Source organism: Lepidochelys kempii, chromosome 6, assembly GCF_965140285.1.
Source record: "Lepidochelys kempii isolate rLepKem1 chromosome 6, rLepKem1.hap1, whole genome shotgun sequence".
NCBI classification, from domain to species: Eukaryota; Metazoa; Chordata; order Testudines; family Cheloniidae; genus Lepidochelys; species Lepidochelys kempii.
The window spans coordinates 124,730,766-124,755,401 of NC_136385.1; the positions used below are offsets into that span (position 1 = coordinate 124,730,766).

The window sequence follows — 24,636 nt, forward strand, 5'->3', positions numbered from 1 at the left end:
CCCCGACGGAGTGGGAAGATCTCCGGGGAAGCGTTGGCTGGGACTGGAAAGGCTGGCGAGACGGGAGCTTTTCCCCTGCAGCAGCTGGGTGCAGAACCCGGGACCGGCGGCAGGCGCTGCGATCGGGCCCCGCCGCGACACTCCAGCCTCCCTGCGCTTAGCCAAGCCGGGGGGGGGGGGACCCCCTTGCTTGCAGCTCGGGGCTCGCTCTTTCGCAGACGGGCTTCATCCCGCGGGGGGGGGGGAGAGTTTAAAGGGGACACGCCCCCTTTTCTGCACGTGCCGGCCCGGGCCCAGCTGGTCGGTTCATTCCCTCAATCAGGGCCAGGTGCGAAGGCAGCGCCCTGGATCGCGCCTGCCCGAGAGCAGCCCCCGCAATGCCCCGGCTCGGCCCGCCCCGGCAGGACGCTGCCCGCTTCGGCCCCGCATGGAGCCCTCGCTGGAGAACTACTGGGACCGGAGCCCGGGCCAGGTGGGTGCGCTCCGGCCCCACGTCCCCGCTAGAGCCCCGCGGCTGAGCCCGGTACCGCAGCTAGCTGCTGCTGGAGGGTGGGGGCCCTGGCTGGGGGCGGTGGGGCCCTGCTGCTCCCCCCCAGCTGGCTGAGAAACGGCTACCCTATTCCCCCCCCCCATCTGTCTCCTCTCCAGGCTCCCTGGAGCACCCAGGGGCTGGGCTGACCCCCCTAGCTGGCACTGAGCCATTGCAGGGTCTCCTTGCCATACAGCAGCATCTGGGGGGTGGGGGCTGTGGCTTTGGAGCCCTTTGCCCTTCCCTCCTGAGCCTGTCAGGGGACCTAGGGGGCTGCCCTTGTATTGGCGGTGGGGCTGCCTGGGCCAGCTGGGGCCTGTCCAGAGCATTCTCCTCAGGGCAGGGCCTGTCTGTTCCGTTTGTACAGCGCCTAGCACGCTGCCCTGTGACTGGGGCTCCTAGGTAACAATGCCATCCTACAGCTACAATAATCCCATTGTAGGATCGGGGCCTTTGACTGTCTCCAGCTCCTCTCTGGGCTTCAGTCAGCTCCAACAATGAAAACGAATGAGTGATTTCAGAGTAACAGCCGTGTTAGTCTGTATTCACAAAAAGAAAAGGAGGACGTGTAGCACCTTAGAGACTAACCAATTTATTTGAGCATAAGCTTTCATGAGCTACAGCTCACTTCATCGGATGCATTCTGAATGAGTGAGAGTCACTCTGACCTTCTCTGTTCCCAAAGGCTCTTCTTTAAGATTTCCTGACTGTGGAACAAGAGCCCTAGGACAGAGGAGCAGCTAGTGTCTTAATCCCTTGTCCTCCAACTCTGCCTAGGTCTCATGGAAGTGCTGGGGCCTCCAGGAGGCCTCTCATCACCACTAACACCTGTGGGACTGAACAGGTGGAAAACATCTAGGAAATCCCTTTAGGAGGAGAGAGGCCCTTTTGAAGTCTTATGCACTGTCACAGGGCTCTGCAGGTTCTTAAGGACCTGTCTGGGCTGCAGCACGGACTGTGTTTAAAAAGCTCTCCTGAAGAACTGAGCTCTGTTCAGGTAGCAGACTGAGACTGGCCTGTGCTAACAAAGCAGAGGGGCAGGTTCCATTTTTGTAATTGTGCCTGCAAAGGTTCAGAAAATACAGTGGGGAGATTTATATACACAGAGAACATGAAACAATGGGTGTTACCAGACACACTGTAGGGAGAGTGATCAGGTAAGGTGAGCTATTACCAGCAGGGGGAGGGGGTGGGGTGGGGAACCTTTTGTAGTGATAATCAAGGTGGGCCATTTCCATTACTTGATTATCGGTACAAAAGGTTCTCTTGCCCCCCACACCCCGCTCTCCTGCTGGTAATAGCTCACCTTAAGTGATCACTCATTACAGTGTGTATGGTAACACCCATTGTTTCATGTTCTCTGTGTATGGATAGCTCCCCACTGTATTTTCCACTGCATGCATCCGATGAAGTGAGCTGTAGCTCAAGAAAGTTTATGCTCAATTAAATTGGTTAGTCTCTAAGGTGCCACAAGTACTCCTTTTCTTTTTGCAGATACAGACTAATACAGCTGTGTCAAGATTCCTTCCCCGCTCTGAACTCTAGGGTACAGATGTGGGGACCTGCATGAAAAACCCCCTAAGCTTATTTTTACCAGCTTAGGTTAAAACTTCCCCAAGGTATAAACTATTTTTACCTTTTGTCCCTGGACCTTATTGCTGCCACCACCAAGCATCTAAAAAAAATAACCGGGAAAGAGCCCGCTTGGAAACGTCTTTCCCCCTGAAATCTCCCCAAGCCCTACACCCCCTTTCCTGAGGAAGGCTTGATAAAAATCCTCACCAATTTGCATAGGTGAACACAGACCCAAACCCTTGGATCTTAAGAACAAGGAAAAAGCAATCAGCTTCTTAAAAGAAGAATTTTAATGAAAGTAAAAGAATCACCTCTGTAAAATCAGGATGGTAAATACCTTATAGGGTAATCAGATTCAAAACATAGAGAATCCCTCTAGGCTAAACCTGAAGTTACAAAAAGACACAAAAACAGGAATATACATTCCATTCAGCACAACTTATTTTATCAGCCATTTAAACAAAACGGAATCTAATGCATATCTAACTAGATTGCTTATTAACTCTTTACAGGAGTTCTGACCTGCATTCCTGCTCTGGTCCTGGAAAAAGCATCACACAGACAGAGAGAACCCTTTGTTTCCTGCCCCCGCTTTGAAAGTATCTTGACTCCTCATTGGTCATTTTGGTCAGGTGCCAGCAAGGTTATCTTAGCTTCTTAACCCTTTACAGGTGAAAGGGTTTTTCCTCTGGCCAGGAGGGATTTAAAGGTGTTTACCCTTCCCTTTATATTTATCAAAGGCTGCTACTCTGAAACCTGTTCATCCACTGTTATAATAGCCCTCCCACTGCTGGCAAGTGGCTTTTGGACAGACACCTCATTGTAATGTGGAAAGGACCTAAATCTAACCCTCTAAATGAAGTAACTATGGTCATAGATAATGGGTAGGGAGCAGACCAGTAGGTGCTCTTGACTGGAGGAGGAAAAACTAAATGGCCTCGAATCACAGAGCTGGGCATATATCTACCCCATGTAATGTCTTCTGTTGTTGCTCATTCCTCCTTCTATTGTTTCTCACTAATTCATTGACTTGGCTTAAGCTAGTCCTCAATCCTCACACTGATCCATGCAGTTTGAACCCCTGCACCCTGGGACCCCTCATGCCTGTGCAGAACCCCTTTTAAATCATAAGTTTCTGCCCAGGTGCAGAGGCCCATTTGCAGAGTTGGGGGCTTTATCCTATGAACTTTCTGGCGCATGAACCAAATCTTCCTGTGTGTCTGAACAGTGCCTAACAGCTGGGACCTGATCTTGATTTTTGGCCTGTGGGTGGTACTGCTACAATACAAATGATAAACTCACAGCAGCAATTGTTTGGGGTATATTGTGGCTTTAAAAAAAAAAAACCCACTCCCAATCTGAGGTCTAAATCAGTCTTGTCCCAATTACACTGTACGTGGACAATATCCCTCTACTACCAACGAACTGCCTTAAATTGTAGTGACCTCTCGGACAGAGTATAGGTGCCAAGTTTTCATTTCTTCAGGGAGGCAATGGGAAACCCTCCAAACGTACACTGCTGATGGCAGAGACCATCATTGATCAAGTCAGCTAACCTAGAGTACATTGGGTAACACTTGGCAGCCAGTTAAGTATAAAACTTGTCTTGTGCTGCTTTTCCCACTTCTATTCCACAGCATGGGTTGTCTATTCCTGTGCTTTCAGTCTGTCTCCCCGCTTCCCCACCACAAGCCAGCTTTCTATTTAATACATCTTTAATTTTCAATCTTCTTTCCTTAAGCAGATTCAAAGAGTGAAATTCTTTTTCTCCCTAAATTGTTTTCCTTTTATTTTACCCCATTATTTTCTAGTGTCTCTGTCTCCCACCCACCCCCCTTAAAAAAGCTGCTTAATTCTTCTCCCTGGTTCTCACATTCCACCAACTTCTTTCATCCATCTAAGCCAGGTTCTCAAACTTTTGTACTAGTGACCCCTTTCACATAGCAAACCTCTGAGTGCAACACCCCCCACCCCTTATAAATTAAAAACACTTTTTAAATATATTTAACACCATTATAAATGCTGGAGTCAAAGCGGGGTTTGGCAAGGAGGCTGACAGCTCGTGACCCCCTCCCCCCGCGTAATAACCTCATGACCCCCAGTTTGAGAACCCCTGATCTAAGCCTCAGATTGACTGACTTTATTCTGAGAGCGTCTGCTTTAATTCACCTTATGGGGGAGCTGAAAGTCTCCCATGCCCTCTATAGAGAAGTAAAGAGCATTGCAAATAAAGTTCAGTGTAAAAAGAACAGAAGGACTTGTGGCACCTTACAGACTAATAAATTTATCAGAGCATAAGCTTTCGTGGGCTACAGGCCACTTCATTGGATGCATAGAATGGAACATATAGTAAGAAGATTATATATATACACACAGAGAAGGTGGAAGTTCAGTGTGTTGCTTTCCCCCCTCCAACCAGCAGCAGCTGTGGTGGTATTCATGAACTGCCACATAACTAGGTTAAGAGGAATAACTGGTTAAGAGGTATGGTGCTGTCTAACTTCTGGGGCTCATTTTGTCTGGCAGTATGTCATTTTGGGCACAACTTTGTCCCATTTGGGGGGTGGGCCTGAATGTTAGAAGCAAGTAACCAGGAAATTGTTTGTTCACTTTTGTGGAGACACAGACTTGTTCCACTAGTAAGCAGGTATTTCTTTGTGTGACCAATTCTGGGATTTTTCACAGACTTCTAGCTGGTATCACTAAAGAATGCAATCTTACTGCAGTGTGTGTCAGTCCTTTTGTAGAAGCTACCTTTCTGTTTTCAGAGTCCTCTTTATAGTGTTTGCTTAGTGTGTTGTAGCAATCTAAGACTTCCCCTCCCCCTAGTTAATATGAAACAATATGTATTTTAAATTAAGAGACACGAATGTCAAACCCGCTGGGGTTCTCCTGTGTAAATGCCTGTTTATGTTTTATTACTTTCAGATAGTTTGCATGCTGCCCAAGTCCATGATACTAAGGTGTGTTAAATACAGCTGGTCTCTGTTGCTTTAAGGCAGGACCTCAGATACAGAATGCAAAAGGACTGGTGTAATAATACCTAGACTTTTGCATGAGTTGTCAAACTCTTTGTGCAGAACCTGAATTGGGATTTTTCTCTCGAAAGGACAGTGCTAGCTACACTGTACCGAGCCCTAAATATTCATAAAGCTCTAAAAATAGTTCCGTGGCACCTTTCATGTGTGTATCACAGGTCCTGCTTGTACCTGCCAAGCTAAGAAGGGGCAACTGTCTACTTTTTTGATTGAGTAAAATTTCCAAAAAAAGGTCTAAATGACTTGGATGAGTAAGTCCCATTGACATTCAAAGTGCACAAGTTATTCTGCAGGATGTGTCATATTGGATCAGATCACTGGTCCAGTCAATCAGTATTGTCTGTCTCCCACAATTGCTAATATTAGCTGTTTCAGAGGATGGTGCAGAAGGCTGTTATTTAATAATTTGCCCCGAGAGAAAGTGTGTTCCTAGCCCTCATTAACTAGAAGCTGTTTACATGCTGAAGCAAGAGGGTTTAAATTCCTCCCCAAACTCTTGCCTTTTTTAATTTTATAAGGCATTATACATTTGTGACGCCAAGCCAAACAAATAGCGATTAAGAACAGGGCTAAAATTCAGGAATTTGTGGTTAGGAAATGCTGTAGGCCTTTACCACTTGATCTAAAGAAGAATGTTCGATATGGTAGTATTAAGGCATTTATTTCTCATAAATTAGTCATAGATTCAAATATGAGGCCAGTGGAGTCTATCAAGTACCATGTAACAGAGAGCAGTGGTACGCAAGCCAACACATTTCTCTATTCAGTTGTGAGCTGTTCAAGGAAAACCTGAAGATGGATTCCTAGATTATTATTACGTCTGCTGAATGGAGACTAGAGCTGGTCAAAAAATGCCAATTGTCTTCCGTGGAGAAACTGTGAAAAAACTTTTGGGGGAAAAACCCCAGACATATAAAAAAAACTGGAAAAGATTTGTAGAGAAACCCAGCCCAAAAATCAGAACATTTTGACCAAAATTAGAATTTTTGACCATTTTAGTTCAGTAAAAAAAAAAGCCAGTTTTCACTTAATTTATTTTTAATAAGTTGATCAGCTCTAATAGACATTAGTACATTTAAACATCTGTCTAAAGAAAGCCTCGTGAGAAGCGTCAAGGAAGAGCACCTTATTGGAAAATCGGTTCACTTATTTTTATGGGTGCTTGCGGGGCTTAGCACATGTTCAGCCTGGTTTTCGTAAGTGCTGAGAAGCTGCAGGCCCCTCTGACTTCCGCTTGTGCTGTGGTGGGTGCTTGGCACCTGTGAAAATCCGTGTCCTTGTTTCCTTAGACCCCTGATCACGAGCAAGTCTGGAAGTTTGAACAGGTGAAAAGACACTGAGTGGTTCCCTTTGATCAGTTAAAAGGTCAAGCCTGCCATCTACTGGACTCGATATGTCCTTGCAGTTCAATAAACAAAGGCTGTGTGGGACATATACAGACCCTTGCCTAGGGTCATTTTCCAAATGTGTGTAACTGAAATGATGCCGAGGAAAGACATTATTTCAGCACTCCACAGGGATTAGCTTTAAAACTTCTAGCCAAACCTCAAGCATTCAGCCCGTAGTATAGGAGTTTCTATCACTGAACTCCTAAAACTTACACAGGAAGTAGGGTGATCGGATGTTCCATTTTTTTAACGGGACAGTCCAGTATTTAAACCCCCCTGCAGGTGTCCTAACTCGTTCCTAAAAATGCCTCCCCCTACCATCAGTACCTGTGGATCCTGCTGCTGGCTGGATCCCTGCTTGCCAGGCGTCCGCCCACCAGCAGTGAGGAGGGCATGGGGTGGGGGGTCCAGTGGCAGATGATGGGCCGGGGGGGTGCAAGGCTGGTGGCGGGGAAAAGCTGCAGCACATGGGGCCAGGCTGCTCCCCCTGCTGGGCTCAGCACGGCCCCCACTGTGTGCCAGCTCTGGAGTGGAGTGGGGGAAGCGATTTGCAGCCTGTTCCCACCCTGAACCTGCAGGCTCCATAGCAGCACCCCCTTCCACCCGGGTCCTGCCACCAAGGAGCGTGGGGCTGCTCCTTCCCCTAGGCACCATCCCCTGCTGAGCCACCTCTCTGGCTGGTTCGCTGAAGCCCTTGCAGTTCCCTGGCCCTGGTGCACAATACATCCTTAGGGCTTAACCCCTTCCTGCCCACATTGTAGCAGGTGGGTGGAGGACAGGAGGTGGCTGGGTTATGTCCGTGGCCAGCAGCAGCAGCCTGGAGGTGTTAGCTGCCTTTCAACACTCTGCAAAGACATGGGCCAGGTCATCCCTCCCTGCCCCGCTCCTGCTCCCTTGCGGCTGGAAGCAGCTCCTGTGCCTTCCCTCCCCTCCTGCACAGTGCCGAAAGGCTGCTGCTGGCCACATTCTGGTGTGAATCTGATTCCTGGCAGAAATTTGCGGGAGGGGGGCCAATGTGACCCTGTGTGTGCCCCCCCCCCACACACACACACACATTGCCTCAGGAAGATGCGGTGCCAGATACCAGGAGAGGCAGCTCTATCCTGGGGGCCCAGCTGGGCCTGGAGGCAGAGAGCACCGGGCAGGGAGGGTAGGCCGCTCAGACACACACACACTCAGACACACACACTGTGTGAGAGAGGGGTACAGGTGTGTGTGTGTCACCTCTCTTGGGCTGGGTTGGGGGGGTGTCACCCCTCCCAGTGTGAACCCTAAAGTCTTAAAGATAAGAAGGTAAAAAAAGAATCCAACCACGTAGTATTTCTTTTTAATGGGCTCAGTCAACTTAATGTTAATTTGAACGTTTGTACAGCATGGTTTTGATTGCCTTTGAACTTGCTTGAATACGAGTAATTTTATCAGATGTCCCGTATTCCACATAGGGAAATGTGGTCACCCTAACAGTCAGTAAAGTCTAAGTAAAATTGACTTGCACTAGAGAAGTAAAGCAATTTACCTGGCACATGCAAACTAACCTGTGCAATAGGCAAGGTGCTAAAGACAAGTGCCAATTGAATTTTTAATTATTTTACTAATCTGGACTTTGTTTGAGATGCTGTTTGGATGCTCATTCAATAGTTTATGTGGGACTCCTAGATTTGCTCAACCCTTAAATAAGGGTCCAATCCAGTGCCCAACTGCAGTCAATGGGAGCCCTTCCAGCGGGCTTTGGATCATGCCCTAGTAGCGCAGAGTAGCAAGTTCATCTAGGTACCATGTTGCAAGAAAATGGTATTTATAAAAACAACAACAAATTCTTTAGCCAATTGTTTCCTTCATTGTTGGCAGGAAGTTTTTCTCTTTCTGTGACTGAGGCGTTGTACCTGGAGAAATGCTTCTGAATGAAATATGTCATTTGCTTATTGCTATTCACGTCTAACACACATACTGCAGTGACTTAACTTGCCATCTGAGAACTCTTCTCGAGTTTAAATCCATTGGAGAAGCTGTTTGTGGGGCGGGGGGGGGTTGAAATTTTGAAAGGCTGCTGTCCAGTGAGTGCTTTACAGCCTTGAATCTTTTGTCTTCACAATAAAATAAACGTCTTCCTCTGGCCATCTCACACAGTTCATGAATGCTGACCTATTGGTGTTATGGTGCAGCTCAATCTAGCTTGTGTAATAAGGAAACCCTTTGGGAAAACCTCTGGATCTTACACACTGACATCAGTGAGAGGAGAGGGACAGAAGTCACTCAAGTATGAGCCTGTGAAGCTATTTTTGACAGACTTTCACATTTTAACTTGAAAGTGCTCAGTGTGATAATGGAGTCGTGATGGGGAGGAATATCTAATTTGGATTCACTGAATGGAAAATGCATTTCTCGAGCACTGTCATTTGACGTAAATGGGATCTTGTCTTCTAAAAAAAAAATGCTGTAATCTTTTTTTTAAATGAAGGATGACCTTTCATCAGCTGGTCCTCAACTGTATACTCCCATGAGCCCTTTTGACACAGACCTGCCGATTCAAGCAGCTCAAAGTGCATCATTTGGTTCTCATCTTGACCAATCCAAAGAACTTTCTACAGACTTCTCTTCTGTGGATCTCAGCTTTCTTCCAGATGATCTTAACCAAGAAAATGGAGAACAAACTCATTCAGAAGATGGCCATGAAATGCAAAGAGAACAATACACGTCACAGTCGGCAGAGCAGGACAGTGGGTTCTTAAATGACAGCAATTTGTCACAACTGAGCTATGCGGACGCAACTCAGCCCTCACCTGAAACATCTGGTGCCTGTCCCCCTTTGACACCTATGACCCCTATCACCCCAATGACACCCGTTTCAGAAAGCTCTGGCATCGTTCCTCAGTTACAGTAAGTAAACTTAAGCCTAGAGCTGGGGGGGGAAGGTGGTACCATGTACATGAAGGAGGGCTAAAGACTAAAATGGAAAGGGAACTAATTGTAGAAATATAAATAGTTCATAAACAAATAGGTCAAGTGTGGTTCAGGCTTCAGTAGTGAAAGCTTCTCTAGGCAAAAGAGGCCATGTGGTCTCCATGCAAGTTGTGTCCTTGGCTTAGCATTGGGAAGACCCAAATGACCTCATCACGTGCGCTGTGCGTAACTCCTGCCTCTGAAGGAGCTGCACCCTCCTCTGCTGTGCAAACTCCTGTCAAGAAAACCACATTTTAATTTTAGTTGAATTTCCAAGGGCCCTCAGCCACTGCTGACACACTAGACTGCAGGAGCCAAAGTGACAGTACTTGAAGTAGGACCCCTTTAGCCAGACAAGTGTTCGGTACCTATTCTCACCATAGGGGTCTACAGTGCAGCCACCAGCTGGCTGGTGAGGATCCTGTCTGGTCTAACTGCTGCGGTGCTCTATTGACGGAGCTGAAATAGTCTCTCTGTGACCCCAGCAGTGGTGTGGGGAAGGAAAGGGCACAGCTGCAGAAGCAGAAAGAATCCTGACCGCTGTAGCAGCCAGACTGTTCTATCCTATTAGGCTCTCTAGGCCAGGGGGACGTGAGGGTAGTTCGCTGACTCCTTTCAGAGTGCAACAGTAACTCTGTCAACGTTCTTAGGTGAAAGACACACAAGCCTATACTGCTGTAGTACTGGAGGAAAAACTAGCATATTCAGTGGTTGCAGCAGTCGGCCACTTTTTAAAACTTCATCTTAAAATCTTTCATAGCTTTTGGCATTGGACCACTTATATTATTGACTTTCACCAAATAATTTGCTATATATGATTTTGGCGTGGACTAGTAACTGAATGGTTAGGAAAGTAATAGAAGGTAACAATTAAATGTATCATGATTTCAAACTATATCATTTTTTTTAAATAGATCACTTTGAGCTTTGGTTTTCTAAAACCATGTATCCGCTTTCTTCTTTCTTCAGGAATATAGTGTCCACTGTAAACTTGGCTTGTAAACTAGATCTGAAGAATATAGCTCTGCATGCCAGAAATGCAGAATATAATCCAAAGGTGAGATTTTAAAGAACTATTTCATTGGGGTTTTATATTTGAAGGCCCGGGATTCTAATTTACACTCTTTAATTACCTGATTGCCCCTTATTTACTAGAACTCTCAGTTCGTTAAAAAATAAATGAGTTGAATTCAAGTGAGGAAAAGCTTTTGCAGACTCTGATATATTCCGTGAAGGTCAAACAGCTTTGTCACCTTTTTTCATATCCTTGCAGTTCTTGTCTTGCTATGTGCTGAATAAAGCATTTATGGAATGATCCTGCCACAGGATGCCTGACCTTTTAAAAGGAACTGAAGGTCTGGCTTCACCTGCCCCTGATGAGCTAGGGATCAAGTTGAGTCTAAAAGTCAGCAAATGGGCCAGGTGGGGGGAGAGCTGCTAGAATCATGCAGGCTCTGGCAGGAAGCACTCGGGTCAAAGAGGAGCTCCAGTGGGGCCCTGGAGCAGGGCAGAACTGTCAGACGAGTGGCTTGTATAGTGGAAATGTGTAGGCCCCTACAGGAGACCCCAGGTTGTGGGGGAAAGGGATGACTGATGTGCTGTGCTAGTTAATGTGGAAGAAACAAAGCTCAAGGCCTGAACCGGCCTGTGGCGGGTGTTGTCACTCCTTTCTGGCTGAGGGGACAGGCTGGCGGGTTTACAGGTCCCTTGAGGCTGCTTCTTCAAGTTGTACTTTTTAGAGCTAAATAAACACATGACAGTCTCAGGCATGGATTTCTTAAAATGGTACAGTATGTTTGATAGTAGTTATAGCCATGAAAACAGCTCTTTTTCCCCATAGTGCTGGAACTAGGGATGCAGGGGGTGACTTGAAGTGGTTTCCATTATATACAGGGTTTACAGTTTGGTTCAAAGGCTCTCAGCAACCCCACTGTAAAAATTGTTCCAGCACCCCTACTTTTCCCCTATTGCAATCATGAGTAGAGACTCCACTTCCCAATAAAGAAAAAGGGCTCGATGATCAGGAACAACTCCATGTGTGGACACACTTGTTCCAGAATATAAATACTTTTGTTCCTGTTTAGCATAATTCACTGTGGGATGAGACTTTCCTATTGGGATCAAAAACGCTTTTTGCATCACTTTCTACTACAGCAGCCCATATACATGTAGTCCTAATGATTTGGGATCTAAAGCATTTCTTTGTGATGTTAAATTACACATGTAGATAAGAGAGCAGATTTATAGCAACGTTTTCCCCTGAAGTTTCAGAACGGAGACCTTAATTTGGAGGAAGGGATACTTAAGTAAATAACATACTTATTACCAAGTGTGCACCACAACAAAGAATTAAGCATAACAGCACTTGTAGTTTTCAGAGCAATGTTTGGAGCTGTCTTTGATAAAATGGGAAGGTTTAAAAAACAAAAAAAAAACTTTTTAAAGCTTGTATTATTTACTATGAAACTTGTAACCAAGCTAGTGTCAAGTTGGTACCAAGATAGTATTCTTATTTGTATTACTGTAGTACCCAGAGCCCCAGTCATGAGCCAGGACGCCACTAGTATTCTTGTTTGACTTTTAATCTCTAGAGGTTTGCTGCTGTGATAATGAGAATCAGAGAACCAAGAACAACAGCCCTTATATTCAGTTCCGGCAAAATGGTCTGCACGGGAGCAAAAAGGTAGGAAACGTTTCTTCTGTCTGGCTCTAACAGCAAATGACATTCTGGCACAAATTGTGGAATTACCGACCTGTTCCACAAAATGCAACATCCCAAGACCAAAAAGACGGGGAGTTGTCACTGAACACGTCTACCCGTCGGTAACGGGAGCTCTCGTGATTGCTAAACTGCACACTGCTGTTCTGAACTATAAATTGAGCTGAGCCACTATTAATAGAAAATCAGGAATACTGAGTAACTTCAATTTCCCACTCGTTCCAAACATTGCCTCAATGTAACCTGTGTTGCTGTCTAGTGTCTCTCAGTAGATGTACTCAAGTCTAGCTGAGGTGCTCTCATAGCACAAATATTCTGCCTGTTTTTTTGAATCCTTGCCCTCTGTAGTTCATGCTCTTGGTCCTTAAGCCCCTACCTTGTGATCCCATTCTTTCCTGAGGGGAATTGCTGGGTCTTACTTCAGAACAAGCATTGCTGTTTCCTACTTTAAACTCTAGCTCCTAACTTACACCCTCTAATATCTCTAACCATCAAGGTGCTGGACTAGTTTCCCGGAGGGCTTCCTAATCTTATTGAGCCAGATCATCAGTGCTACTCCCGCACAGAGATGGGGAAACTGGCTTAAATGGCCAACTGACTGTTCTTCCTGCACAGGGGAATCGGAGTGGCATACAGTGGAGCCCTGCACGGAACTGTTTTTTAAATCCGCTCCCACCCCACCCCACCATGCGCACTCCCATCCACTCCCACATTGTTTCTTGCATTTTTAATCCTGCTCCCACCCGCAAATCCCCCAAGAGAGACCGAATTCCCCCCCTCCCCGCAATGCTGCTTTTAAAAAGTTAGTTAATATCTGTGGATAGAAATGGAGTTCCAGCCAACATTTTTACTACTACAAGAATAAAACAAATCTTGCTAAACAATGCAAAAAATCCTTTAACTCATGTTAGAAAAATATTTGTCTATTATCCCTCACTTCACGTTAAGTATTAAAGCCTTTATTTAAAAAACACAAATATGTACTTTACATTGTCATTAACAGAATTTCAGCAAACGGATTAGATTAGAGTTTCCGCAAATGACCGGTCTTTATATTTTTTATTGCACTGACTTCAGAACTGGGTGGCCAGAGAGCGGCGGCTGGGGCCGGGCGCCCAGCTCCGAAGGCAGCGCCCGCCAGCAGCAGCCGCACAGAATTAAGGGTGGCAACACCATACCATGCCACCCTTACTTCTGCGCTGCTGACTTCAGAGCTGGGCAGCCGGAGAGTGGCGGCTGCTGACTGGGGGCCCAGCTCTGCAGGCAGAAATAAGGGCAACAATAGCACACCGGGCCATCCGTACCTCTGTGCCGCCGGTGGCTCTGCCTTCAGAGCCGGGCTCCCGGCCAGCAGCCGCCGCTCTCCAGCTGCCCAGCTCTGAAGGCAGCCCTGCCGCCAGCAGCAGCGCAGAAATAAGGGTAGCAGAACCTCCCTTACAATAACCCTTGCAACCCTCCCACGACTCCTTTTTTTGGGTCAGGACCCCTACAATTACAACACCGTGACATTTCAGATTTAAATAGCTGAAATCACAACATTTACGATTTTTTAAATTCTCCGACTGTGAAATTGACCAAAATGGACCATGAATTTGGTAGGGCCCTCCATATAACCTAGTGCTGCAGCAATGCAAGACCTTCCTTTTTACCTCTGATCCCGTTCCTGGATCTGTAGGAACTGGTTGCAACACACAATGTTCGTGGCACTTAAAACAAACACCCATGTAAATTCCAGCTGCTGGACCATAAGGCTGCTAGACCTGTTCAGAATCTTGAGTCTGGCCTGCTCTCTGAACTGAGAACACCAAACTCTCCTATAAACAAGATGGGATTGATTAAAGCCAGAATGTGACTACAGCCAACAGGGTGTGGGGGGTTTTAATTTAACTTTCAGGATAAGGCTGTACATCCAGAAACCATTAGACCTCAAATTCCTGTTTCCATCTCTGTGCTCCCTGCAGCGAAGAGCAGTCCCGGCTTGCAGCTAGGAAGTATGCACGTGTGGTGCAGAAGCTTGGGTTCCCTGCCAAGTTCCTGGACTTCAAAATACAGAATATGGTGGGCAGTTGTGATGTGAGGTTCCCCATCAGGCTGGAAGGATTGGTTCTAACTCATCAGCAGTTCAGTAGGTATGTGGGCAAGGGGGTGGTGACTGGCAGGGAGAGGTACCAGGCTCCTATTGTAGGGAGGGCTCAACTATGAATAACACGTAAGGATGAATTCATGTGTAAAAGGACGAACGTAAGAGAAGAAATGTTGATGCTGTGCTAGCATGGTAAGGTGTGTACTCCATACCAGTGAGCTATTAAATGCCATGGCATACCCTTGGTCTGCTGCACCCACTATCCCTGTGGCATCGATAGTCTGTTTCACATACGCTAGACTAGACCCATAACATTTTGATTGTCTTTTGCAGTAACGCCTATTGATAAACCTTCCGCAGCATGTTTGTTTCTCATGTGGCAAAAGTCAATATGGCTTGTGCACCAGCACGATTGATGTTGGCAGGAGCGTTCACAGCTCTGCGAGAGTGACTAAGTCAGGGAATTAGTGGCTGGCTATTTAAAAGTACGCTCCTGAGTATCTTCAGGGAGCGAAGTGTTGTGCTTGGCAGTCCTCTTGCCGTAGGAATACGGTACTAAAATATTCAACATTGTATCTTCTGTCTTTGGTTTTCTCAAAGTGTTACCAGCATGCTTTGCCCTGCTAGAGGGGTTTTTTTCTGGACTAATTTTGATATATATTCAATCCAGTTAAAATGAAGGACAGGAGAGTAGTAAACCTAAGTGTAAATAGACTTCCTGACTGTCAGGGTGGTTCAGCACTGGAATAAATTGCCCAGGGAGGTGGTGGAATCTCCATCGTTGGAGATTTTTAAGAGCAGGTTGGACAAACACCTGACAGGGATTGTCTAGATCAGTGGCTCTCAACCAGGGGTACAAGCACCCATCGGGGTACGCAGGGGCCTTCCAGGGGTACATCAACTCATCTAGATATTTCCCTAGTTATACAACAGGCTACATAAAAAACACTAGCGAAGTCCATACAAACTAAAATATCATACAGACAATGACTTGTTTATACTGCTCTAGGTACCATACCGGGGTAGCCAAACTGCAGCTTGCAAGCCGCATGCGGCTTTTTTACAGTTAAAGTGCGGCTCGTGGAGCCTCCATGCCCTCCCCCATTCTCTGCCTACCCATAGGTGCTGGAACGCGGGGTGCCGGCACACCCCCTGGCTTGAAGTGGTTTCCATCATAGACAGGGTTCGCAGTTTGGTTCAATGGCTCTCAGCATCCCCACTGTACAAAGTATTCCAGCACCGCTGGCCCACCAGCCTGGGTGGAGGGTAGTGCTCAGGGTTTCTGCCAGAGAGGACTGGTGCCTGCTGAGGGCGGGGGGGTGGGGGGGGAGGCACAAGTTTAAATTTTGAGCCCCAACGGCTTGAGTCCTTCTCTCCCCCCACCCCCGCCCATTACCCTCAGGGGCCCCTCCCTGCAGCTCCCAGGTGTTCGTTTGGTGTGGAGAGGCAACGGCAAACAGCTGGGAGCTGCAGGGAGGGGCTGCTGATTTAGCGCCACAGGGAGAGACAGCAGCAAAAGCAGCGGCTCCCCCAGTAGCTTGCCACTGCCTCTCCCCGGGGCCGCAACTCCCAGCTTGCCGGCTCCAGCAGGAGGGGGGCCCGGTGGCATCATGTGACCGAGCAGAGTCAGCAAACCCTGGCAAAAATCAGGGGGGACACGTGACTCCATGTGCCCCCCAGCGCATCACCTCTGGCTTCTGCCCAGCAGCCTCGGGCAATGTTTCCTCTAATTTTTGACAGGCCGTGTGCGTAAAAAATTTCTTCTGTGCAAATTTCTGAGCACGCAGTGTTTCGCCGTGTGCATGGGGTTTAGGATCTGGGTGCGTGCGCGCACAGCTTAGAGGGAACAGTGGTCTCTGGGCTGACGCCCCAAGACCTCCCTCCCTGCAAGGCTGGAGCCCCGATAGGTGCGCTCCGGCTCCCGAACCTCTAAAGATTGCCGTATGCGACTTAGTGGGTCAGTAATTTTGGCCACCCCTGTACTATACACTGAAATGTAAGTACAGTATTTATGTTCCAGTTGATTTACATTATAATTGTATGGCAAAAATGAGAAAGCAAGCAATTTTTCAGTAATAGTGTGCTGGGACACTCTTGATTTTTATGTCTGATATTTGTAAACAAGTAGTTTTAAAGTGAAGTGAAACTCGGGAGTACGCAAGACAAATCAGACTCCTGAAAGGGGTTCAGTAGTCTGGAAAGGTTGAGAGCCACTGGTCTAGATAATACTTAGTCCTGCCATGAGCGCAGGGGACTGGATTAGATGCCCTCTCAAGGTCCCTTCCAGTCTGATGATTCTATGATTGTTGGTTCCTTTGCTCACTGTTAGAGAAATGCTTCTCTTGAAACCGCTTTCCTGCTGATTGGGGAGCATACATGGCAAGATAATGGCAATATCCACTCAGGACTGACTCTAGGCACCAGCAAAGCAAGCACGTGCTTGGGGTGGCACAATTCCAGGGGTGGCATTCTGTCTACCCTTTTTTTTCTTTGCTCGGGCAGTTGCGCTCTCAGAGATTGGGGTGGCAAATTTTTTGCTTCGGGCAGCAAAAAACCTAGAGCCAGCCCTGTATCCAATGCTGCTGCAGTGTACTTGCTGTGTACAAAGAATTTTGACATGCCAGAGGTGTTCAGTAAGATTGAACAATCTTCATATCCAAGATAATACTGGACTGGTCTCATGTTAGCACTTGCCGCTGCCGTGTGGCATATCTCATCATAGTGAGAAATAGTGAAGGAAATACAGAACACTTCCTATTGGCGGACAAAGCCCAAGTGAAAACTTCTTGTATGCATATTCTTGTACAAGGTTATGATCTATGCTCTGGACTGTTTCAAGTTAACGTGTAATACATGTGTAACCTCATGGCTGGGTGACTGACTTATCATGTTTAACGTGTATTTGTTCAAAATTTAGTCACCACAAAGGACACCACAGGATGCTTGGAAAAAGGCTTGAATGCGACAGAAATTTAAAAGTTCAAATTGGGCCTCTGTTTGAATTAGGCTTAATTCCCTATGTATCATTATCTTGGGCCATCTTGGCTTAGTGTGTATTGTAGAACTACTTGGTTATCTCCTTATTTGCTGTATTTTTATAAATCATTTGTAACTGAAGCTTTCTGTGTTGTCCCCACAAATCCTTCCTTGGACTGTTCTAACACAGTAATGCCAGCACTTACTCAGGAACCTACCTTTAGTTACTCACATCTGAAAGTGGCCCAGATCTTAAAGGTGCCGAGTATCCACAGTCCTTACTGGCTGCAAGGAGGTGAGAGATGCTACAAGGCTTCATTAGGAGCTATGGGTGCTCAGGACATTTGAAAATTGGGCTACGTAGTCAGGGATCTAATCATAGGCAATCAAAACCATTGGCTCAACTAACACAATTCTAACATAAAGGAGCAGTTTATATTTCATAACATAAACTAGTAGTAAAAATCAAATTGCCATGCAGTGCTCCTAACCCTTTTCCCTTTTGTTTCTTCGAACAGTTATGAACCAGAACTATTTCCTGGCCTTATTTATAGGATGGTCAAACCAAGGATTGTGTTGCTTATCTTCGTGTCTGGAAAAGTTGTACTGACTGGTAAGTGGTCTCTTTATGTACAGCAGTAACTCGGAGCATTCTGTATAGTAGGATGACATTTTTAAGCTAAGCTGATGTTTCCTGCATAGTGCAAACACTACTGGCTGGCAAAATCTAGAGGCATCCCTTTCAGCAAAATGTTGAGGATACAAAAGTACCATAGTTCTGTACTATTAGAATGCTCCACAGGAGTTCGAATGACCACTCAAAAGAAATCCTACATGTTACTAAACTTGTGCATCCTGTGGGGGTTTTTTTAATTCTCCACTTGGGTCAAGGTATCAAATACATCAACGTGCTATTTTAATAACCACCACAACTAGAAGCCTATTTGTAATCTGATACTTTCAGGGAACTCAAAATCTTATTGCAACAAAACCTGGTCATGCTTTCCCTCCTCAATTAGAATTTTTTTTTTATCATTAGCATAGTAGCTGTCAATGGGAAAGGAAGGTGTCTGTCCTAATCTTGGCCCTCATTCAGAAAAGCACTTAATTTTAAGTGCTATGATGAATCAGAGCACTTGTCAATAACCTAGAATCCAAGTCTGTAAGTAAACATTAAAATTCCTGGGTGAACACTTCTGAGTGTTCTTTCTGGAACCTTTACCATCTTGGGGAAAACTTCCCCTTATTCAACTTGACTACAAAGGCAAACCGTATCTTTATCAGACACTCAGGCTGAATGGTGCCAATGTACCAACATAGGTGTAGACGGTACTTTAAAGGCAAATAAAAATTGCATGCCTTTGCCCAAAGGATCGTCCGATCGTAATTATGAATGAACTCAATTAACTGGGCATTCCGGACAGAAAGCTTAAAAACATCTCCTCCTCCTTAGGTCCCATGAAGTCATCCTGGCCATCTACACTCCACTGATGCCTCCAGAATACATTTTTGGATGTCATAACTACAAAAAAAAACCAACCCACAAACCACACAACAAAAAACACGCCTCTGCTGAGGCATACAGCAGGCCCATAAGGGCTCAGGTAAGTCCCATTTTGAAACCTGGGCCTTACTGCAATTCTAAAACAGGACTTACTGAGCTCCTATGGTCCCCTGGCTGATCCAGAAGAATTTTCTGGTGGTCCAAACATTGAAATAACATTTTGGAGCAGAGTCAATGGGTGTGTGTTGTGGGTTTTATCTTTCGATGGAGTGGGAACCTAAAAAGGTTTGAGGTATATCAAGCTGTCCTGCAGTGACTCAGGAGCATGAGTACCAACCTCAAGGCAGACTGTTGAGAACCAGGGCACAAACCTCAAATTGGCTGAGTGTTCAATACTTCGATGATTAGTTGGTGAAATCTAAGCTATGTCTACACTGGACCCTACCGTGGCACAGCTGTACCAGTGCAGCTGCGCCAATGTAAGCTATCCTGTGTAGCCGCTCTATGCCAGCAGGGGAGAGCTCTCCTGTTGGCATAATTAAACCACCCCCAATGAGCAGGTGTAGTTCTGTCGGCGGGGAAGCATCTCCCACCAACATAGGCTGTTCACCCCGGCGCTTCAGTCCGTGTATGTTGGTCGGGGGGTGTCTTCTGTTTTTCTTCACACCCCTGAGCGACAAGTTTGAGCAACAAAAGTGCTATTGTAGACATAGCCTCCGTGTAAACTCCTCAGGCACTGTTACAGCCTAAACATGGAGTCCCAGACCGCCCCCTTGGGTACTCCTATCTATCTTGTCACCTAGGCGAGTCTGGCTTTGTGGTAGATGGCCCCTTACACCAGCAGTCTCAAACACGCAGCCCGTGGGGTTATTTTCTGCGGCCCGCCAGCTCCCCTTGCCCCTTGCCCCCCCCCCCCAGCGTTTACCCAGAGCGGCTCCAGCCTAGTGTGCACCGGGGGCAGGGCAGGCTCCCTCCCTCCCTCCCTGCCCTGCCCCTGTGCTGCTCCGGGAAGTGGCCGGGACCTGGGGGGTGGGGGCCACAGGGGTCTGTGTGTTGCCCTGGCCGCGCCTCCAAGTACCTCCCCCAAAGCTCCCATTGGCTGCGGTTCCCCGCTTCTGACCAATGGGAGCTTCGGGGGAGGTACCTGGAGGAGCAGCCAGGACAACACACAGACCCCTATGGCCCCCTGCTCCCTCCCCACCAGGTCCTGGCCGCTTCCCGGAGTGGCTTGGGGGCAGGGCAGGCAGGCAGGGAGCCTGCCCTGCCCCCCGGTTTGTGCCAGGCCGGTCCCGCCCCCCGAACTCCTCCTGCAGCCAAACCCACTGTCCTGAGCCCCCACCGCACCCTGCCCCCTGCCGCACCCTGCACCCCTCCTGTACCCGCTGGGGGAAGGGACGGGGTGGAGTTGGGGTGGGGATTTCAGGGAAGGGGTTGGAATGGGGGCAGGGAAGGGGTGGGAATAGGCGGGGGCGGGGCAGGGCCTCGCAGAAGGGGTGGAGTGGGGGGGAGTCAGTGGTGCAGCCCTCGGGCCAATGTACTAGTCCTCATGTGGCCCTCGTGGTCATTTGAGTTTGAGACCCCTGCCTTACACCATGAAGCACAGCATTGTTCAGGTTACTTCCAGTCCCAAAGGACCAGGCACTTACAGTGGTGCTGGAATGAGTGGTGTTGAGGGTACGACTGCACTCCTTGGCTTGAAGTAGTAATAACAAACACCAAATACATGGCTTCCCTCATCAGCACCCCCACCATAAAAATTGTTCCAGCACCCCAGTCACTTACACAGGTCGCTTACACCTTAGGTCTCACACCAAAGACAGTGCTTGTAGCCAATCCTATAATAAACTGTATACAGATTTATTAATAGGAAACTGAACTAAGAGTTCTTTTACAAGGTTACTGTAGGTAAACATAACATCCACAAATCAGTCTTAAGTTTCAGAAGGTAAGTTTCTATAATAGGCAAGCTCTATATATCCTGTAGGGCTAACCTCGGCTAAGCAGCTGGGGAATCTCTTGCTTATGCCTAGAAACCTTGCCCCCAGAGTCCAAGCAGCAATGAAATACATTTCCTCCATTTTGTAAGGTTTTTATTTTCCCTCTTTTCTCTTCTCTTCTCCCCCGCCCCCACTTCCTGTGAGCTGCAAACACAGCTGATTGGAGGAATTCGCTTGCAAGACTCATCTTCCTGTGGGTGGAGGGGGAGAGTAAAGTTTTTTGTCCTCTTTAATGTCTGTCTAGTGTCAATGGGCCTTCCTTGTCAGGTAGGACATAACAGCTTCTGTTGGAGACCAGCATTTTACACTAGTTAATCATTGAAGATTAGGGTTGGAAGAGACCTCAAGAGGTCATCTAGTCCAACCCCCTACTCAAGGCAGGACCAACACCAACTAAATCATCCCAGCCAGGGCTTTGTCAAGCCGGGCCTTAAAAACCTCTAAGGATGGAGATTCCACCATCTCCCTAGGTAACCCCTTCCAGTGCTTCACCACCCTCCTAGTGAAATAGTGTTTCCTAATATCCAACCTAGACCGCCCTCACTGCAACTTGAGACCATTGCTCCTTGTTCTGTCATCTGCCACCATCGAGAACAGCCTAGCTCCATCCTCTTTGGAACCCCCCTTCAGGTAGTTGAAAGCTGCTATCAAATCCCACCTCATTCTTCTCTTCTGCAGACTAAACAAGCCCAGTTCCCTCAGCCTCTCCTCGTAAGTCATGTGCCCCAGTCCCCTGATCATTTTCATCTCTTTCCTGTCTGGTGACTTACACCATTACTAAGGCTTACAATGCAAATGCTCAAATACTTCCTTACAACATGGGATATGGATGTTATAAGTGAGAATAATGCCTGCAGCAACTCACAAGCACTCAAAATCTAAACACTAAGCACATTCTTAGAATTATACCTATTTTACAATTACTATCACACAGCTGAAATCAGTCTGGCTCACCTATGTATTTGTCATTATTCAGTTCAGGGAGAGGGACTTTGGTATGAGCTGGCACCTAGTCTGCCAGCATGACAAGGTGCACATGTTGGCATGTCTTAGTCTGGCTAGAGGTCCATTTCAGTGCATATTGCTTATTTTTAGTGTTTGCTGGTTGCTCCTCCATGCTAATGTTACTAATGTCGGCAACAAATGTTCTTGGCCTCCATGGTTTTGTTAATTAAAAAGTTAGCATGGTAGTGGGGATGTCACTGGGATGATTTTATATGAATGATGCAAGAGACAATAACTTAATCGAGGCACTGAGAGGCAGGAGAAATGCTCTAGAGTTGGGAAACGTAACTGCTGGTCAATATTCATAATACTGAGTGCTGGAATGAAAAACCAGAGGAGATTAACCCCGCCTACCCTCTTATTTTGTTCCATTTTTGACTCTAACTAGCATGTCCCATTAACCTGTCAACACTGGACTTATCTTGATCAGTCTCTTCCTAAAATTATTCTCATGAATGTTGACAAATGCAAAGTAATGCACTCTGGAAAACACATTTCCAACTATCCATACAAAATAATGGGATATAAATTAGCTGTTACACTCATGGAAGAGATCTTGGAATCATTGTGGATGGTTCTCTGAGCAGATGTTTTCACTGTGCAGTGGCAATCCAAAAAAGCTCAGAATGTTAGGAACCATTAGGAAAGGGAAAGATAAGACAGAAAATATGTCCGTATATAAATACATGGCATACCCACACCTTGAATAGTGAGTGCCATTCTGCTTGCCCTGTCTCAAAACAGATATATTAGAAATGGAAAGATACGGAGACGGGCAACAAAAATTATTAGGGGTGTGGAACAGCTTCCGTATAAGGAGAGATTAAAACGATTGGGACTATTCGGCTTGGGAAAGAGACAACTAAGGGGGCATATGATAGAGGTTTATAAAATCATGAACAATATGGAGAAAGTGAATAAGAAGTGGCATTTACCCTTCCACATAACACAAGAACCAGACGTCATCCAATGAAACTAATAGGCAGCAGGTTTAAAACAAAGAAAAGGAAGTACTTCTTCACACCTGGCAGTCAACCTGTGGAACTCGTTGCCAGGGGACGTTGTGAAGGCCAAAAGTATAACTGGATTAAAAAAAAATTAAATTCATGAATGACAGGTCCATCAATGGCTATTAGCCAAGATGGTCAGGGACACAACCTCAGGCTCTGGGGGTCCCTAAGCCTCTGACTGCCAGATGCTGTGAGTGGACAATGGGATGGATCACTTGATAATTGACCTATTCTTTTCATTCCCTTTGAAGCATCTGGCATTGGCCACTGTTGGAAGACCAGATACGGGGCTAGATGGACCATTAGTCTGACCCACTATGGCTGTTCTTTTAAATGTTTCATAACATAACTGAGCATTAATTGCTGACTAATTAGTCAGTCCTACAACTAATACTGATGGGGACGTTGCATCCAAATTTGATCTGAAAAATTATGGGATTCATACACTCTTCTATAAAAACTAAAACTAATTCTAACTAATAGAAACAATTCCAGGGAATTTTAAAAATCTCCCAGGGGCACTGTATTCTCTCTTTTGAAAAATGTAGTGTGATATAAGCAACTCAAAAAATCACAGCAGTATTCCACCGCAAGAACCCAAAATGAAAGATCAGATACTGACTAGTCTAGCTTTGTTTTTTCAAGATGAGAACAAGCTAAAAATAAACCTACTGTTTTAATAATATAAGGTGGGGATAGTATCATGGAAAGGAATCTTGCTTCTTAAATTATCTAATTTTGACTATGCTCCTGAAAGAGATTTAAATAATAACCTTGTTTTTTCTCATCTTTGGGAATGCTTTTATTCGCTATTATCCTAGCACTTATTGATGTTGACTTAATGGTAATGAATGCAACCTTATGAGCCATCTTTAATATTGTCTTAGTTCTTAAACTGTTTTTAACTGTTTAATAGGTGCCAAAGAACGTTCTGAAATCTATGAGGCATTTGAAAACATCTATCCTATTCTAAAGGGTTTCAAGAAAGCATCTTAAAAGTTCTTTCCAAAAAAATCAAGAGGAATATATAGGTTTGTATGTTTATGCATAGAACCAATGCAACAGTATTCCAATACCTAAATACAGAATTGTGGATTACTAGGCATATAAAGCCATTTTGAACACACTGTAAACTATGACTAGATAGATGCACACTTTTGTAAGTAGCATGAAACAATTTTGCTGTAAAACTTGATGTTTCTAATGAGTTCAGTCATTGTATCAAGTTCTGTTAAAGAATTCACAATAAGCAAAAGTACATTTACTTTTGAACAGGAATGTAAATTAGGACCGTTATTGCACTATAAAATATTTTACAGTACAATTAATGGAAATTGGTTTTTCTGCAGTAGAATGGACGTATCAATGGAGGTTAGTCCATAGATCAGTCTTGTTAAAATCCGTAAGATTTTGATCAATATCTTGTAGCACTGACAGCTAATTTCATGTTAATTCAGACCTTACTTTTGTGTATAATATATCTTACAAAATTTAATGCGAGCCTTTTTACTGTCAAACATCCAGACACATGAGTTCACAAATGATCTTTGTATCATTCTCTGGCTCAGAGAATGATACAAGATTAGGTGAATTATGCCATATGGTGCTGTTGACACTCCTCTTATTGACAATGAAGTGAAGAGCGTTGGTGGCACTGGGTTAGGGTAAAGTTGTCAATGAGGGCTAGCAAGAGTGGCAGCTGAAAACTGACAAGCTACCTATTATCTCCCCCCACCCCCACCCCAAAAAAAAAAATCACTAGCCATAGAGGGGACAGGTTCTACAAAGTATCTGGGGTTGGGTTTGGACAAGTAAAGGGTAACCTACAATCTGATGTTTCCATTTGCATTATCACAGCCCTCTCGAAGTGCA

General features: G+C 45.9%; 1 protein-coding gene across 1 annotated transcript; it reads left to right on the forward strand.

Moving 5' to 3' along the window:
* The first annotated feature begins 427 nt into the window (after positions 1 to 427).
* On the forward strand, positions 428 to 23,760 carry TBPL2 (TATA-box binding protein like 2). The gene is made up of 7 exons (XM_073350746.1): positions 428 to 472; positions 8,989 to 9,407; positions 10,440 to 10,527; positions 12,062 to 12,153; positions 14,151 to 14,318; positions 17,767 to 17,861; positions 23,681 to 23,760. The coding sequence occupies exons 1-7, from the start codon at positions 428 to 430 to the stop codon at positions 23,758 to 23,760; spliced, it is 987 nt and encodes a 328-aa protein (XP_073206847.1).
* Positions 23,761 to 24,636: the final 876 nt, after the last annotated feature.

Bases quoted from the DNA above. Each gene is read 5' to 3' on its own strand.
- TBPL2 (XM_073350746.1), top strand. From the start codon at position 428: ATGGAGCCCTCGCTGGAGAACTACTGGGACCGGAGCCCGGGCCAG. The intron at 473-8,988 runs GTGGGTGCGCTC...TTTTAAATGAAG, and splicing joins GGGACCGGAGCCCGGGCCAG to GATGACCTTTCATCAGCTGG. The intron at 12,154-14,150 runs GTAGGAAACGTT...TGCTCCCTGCAG, and splicing joins GTCTGCACGGGAGCAAAAAG to CGAAGAGCAGTCCCGGCTTG.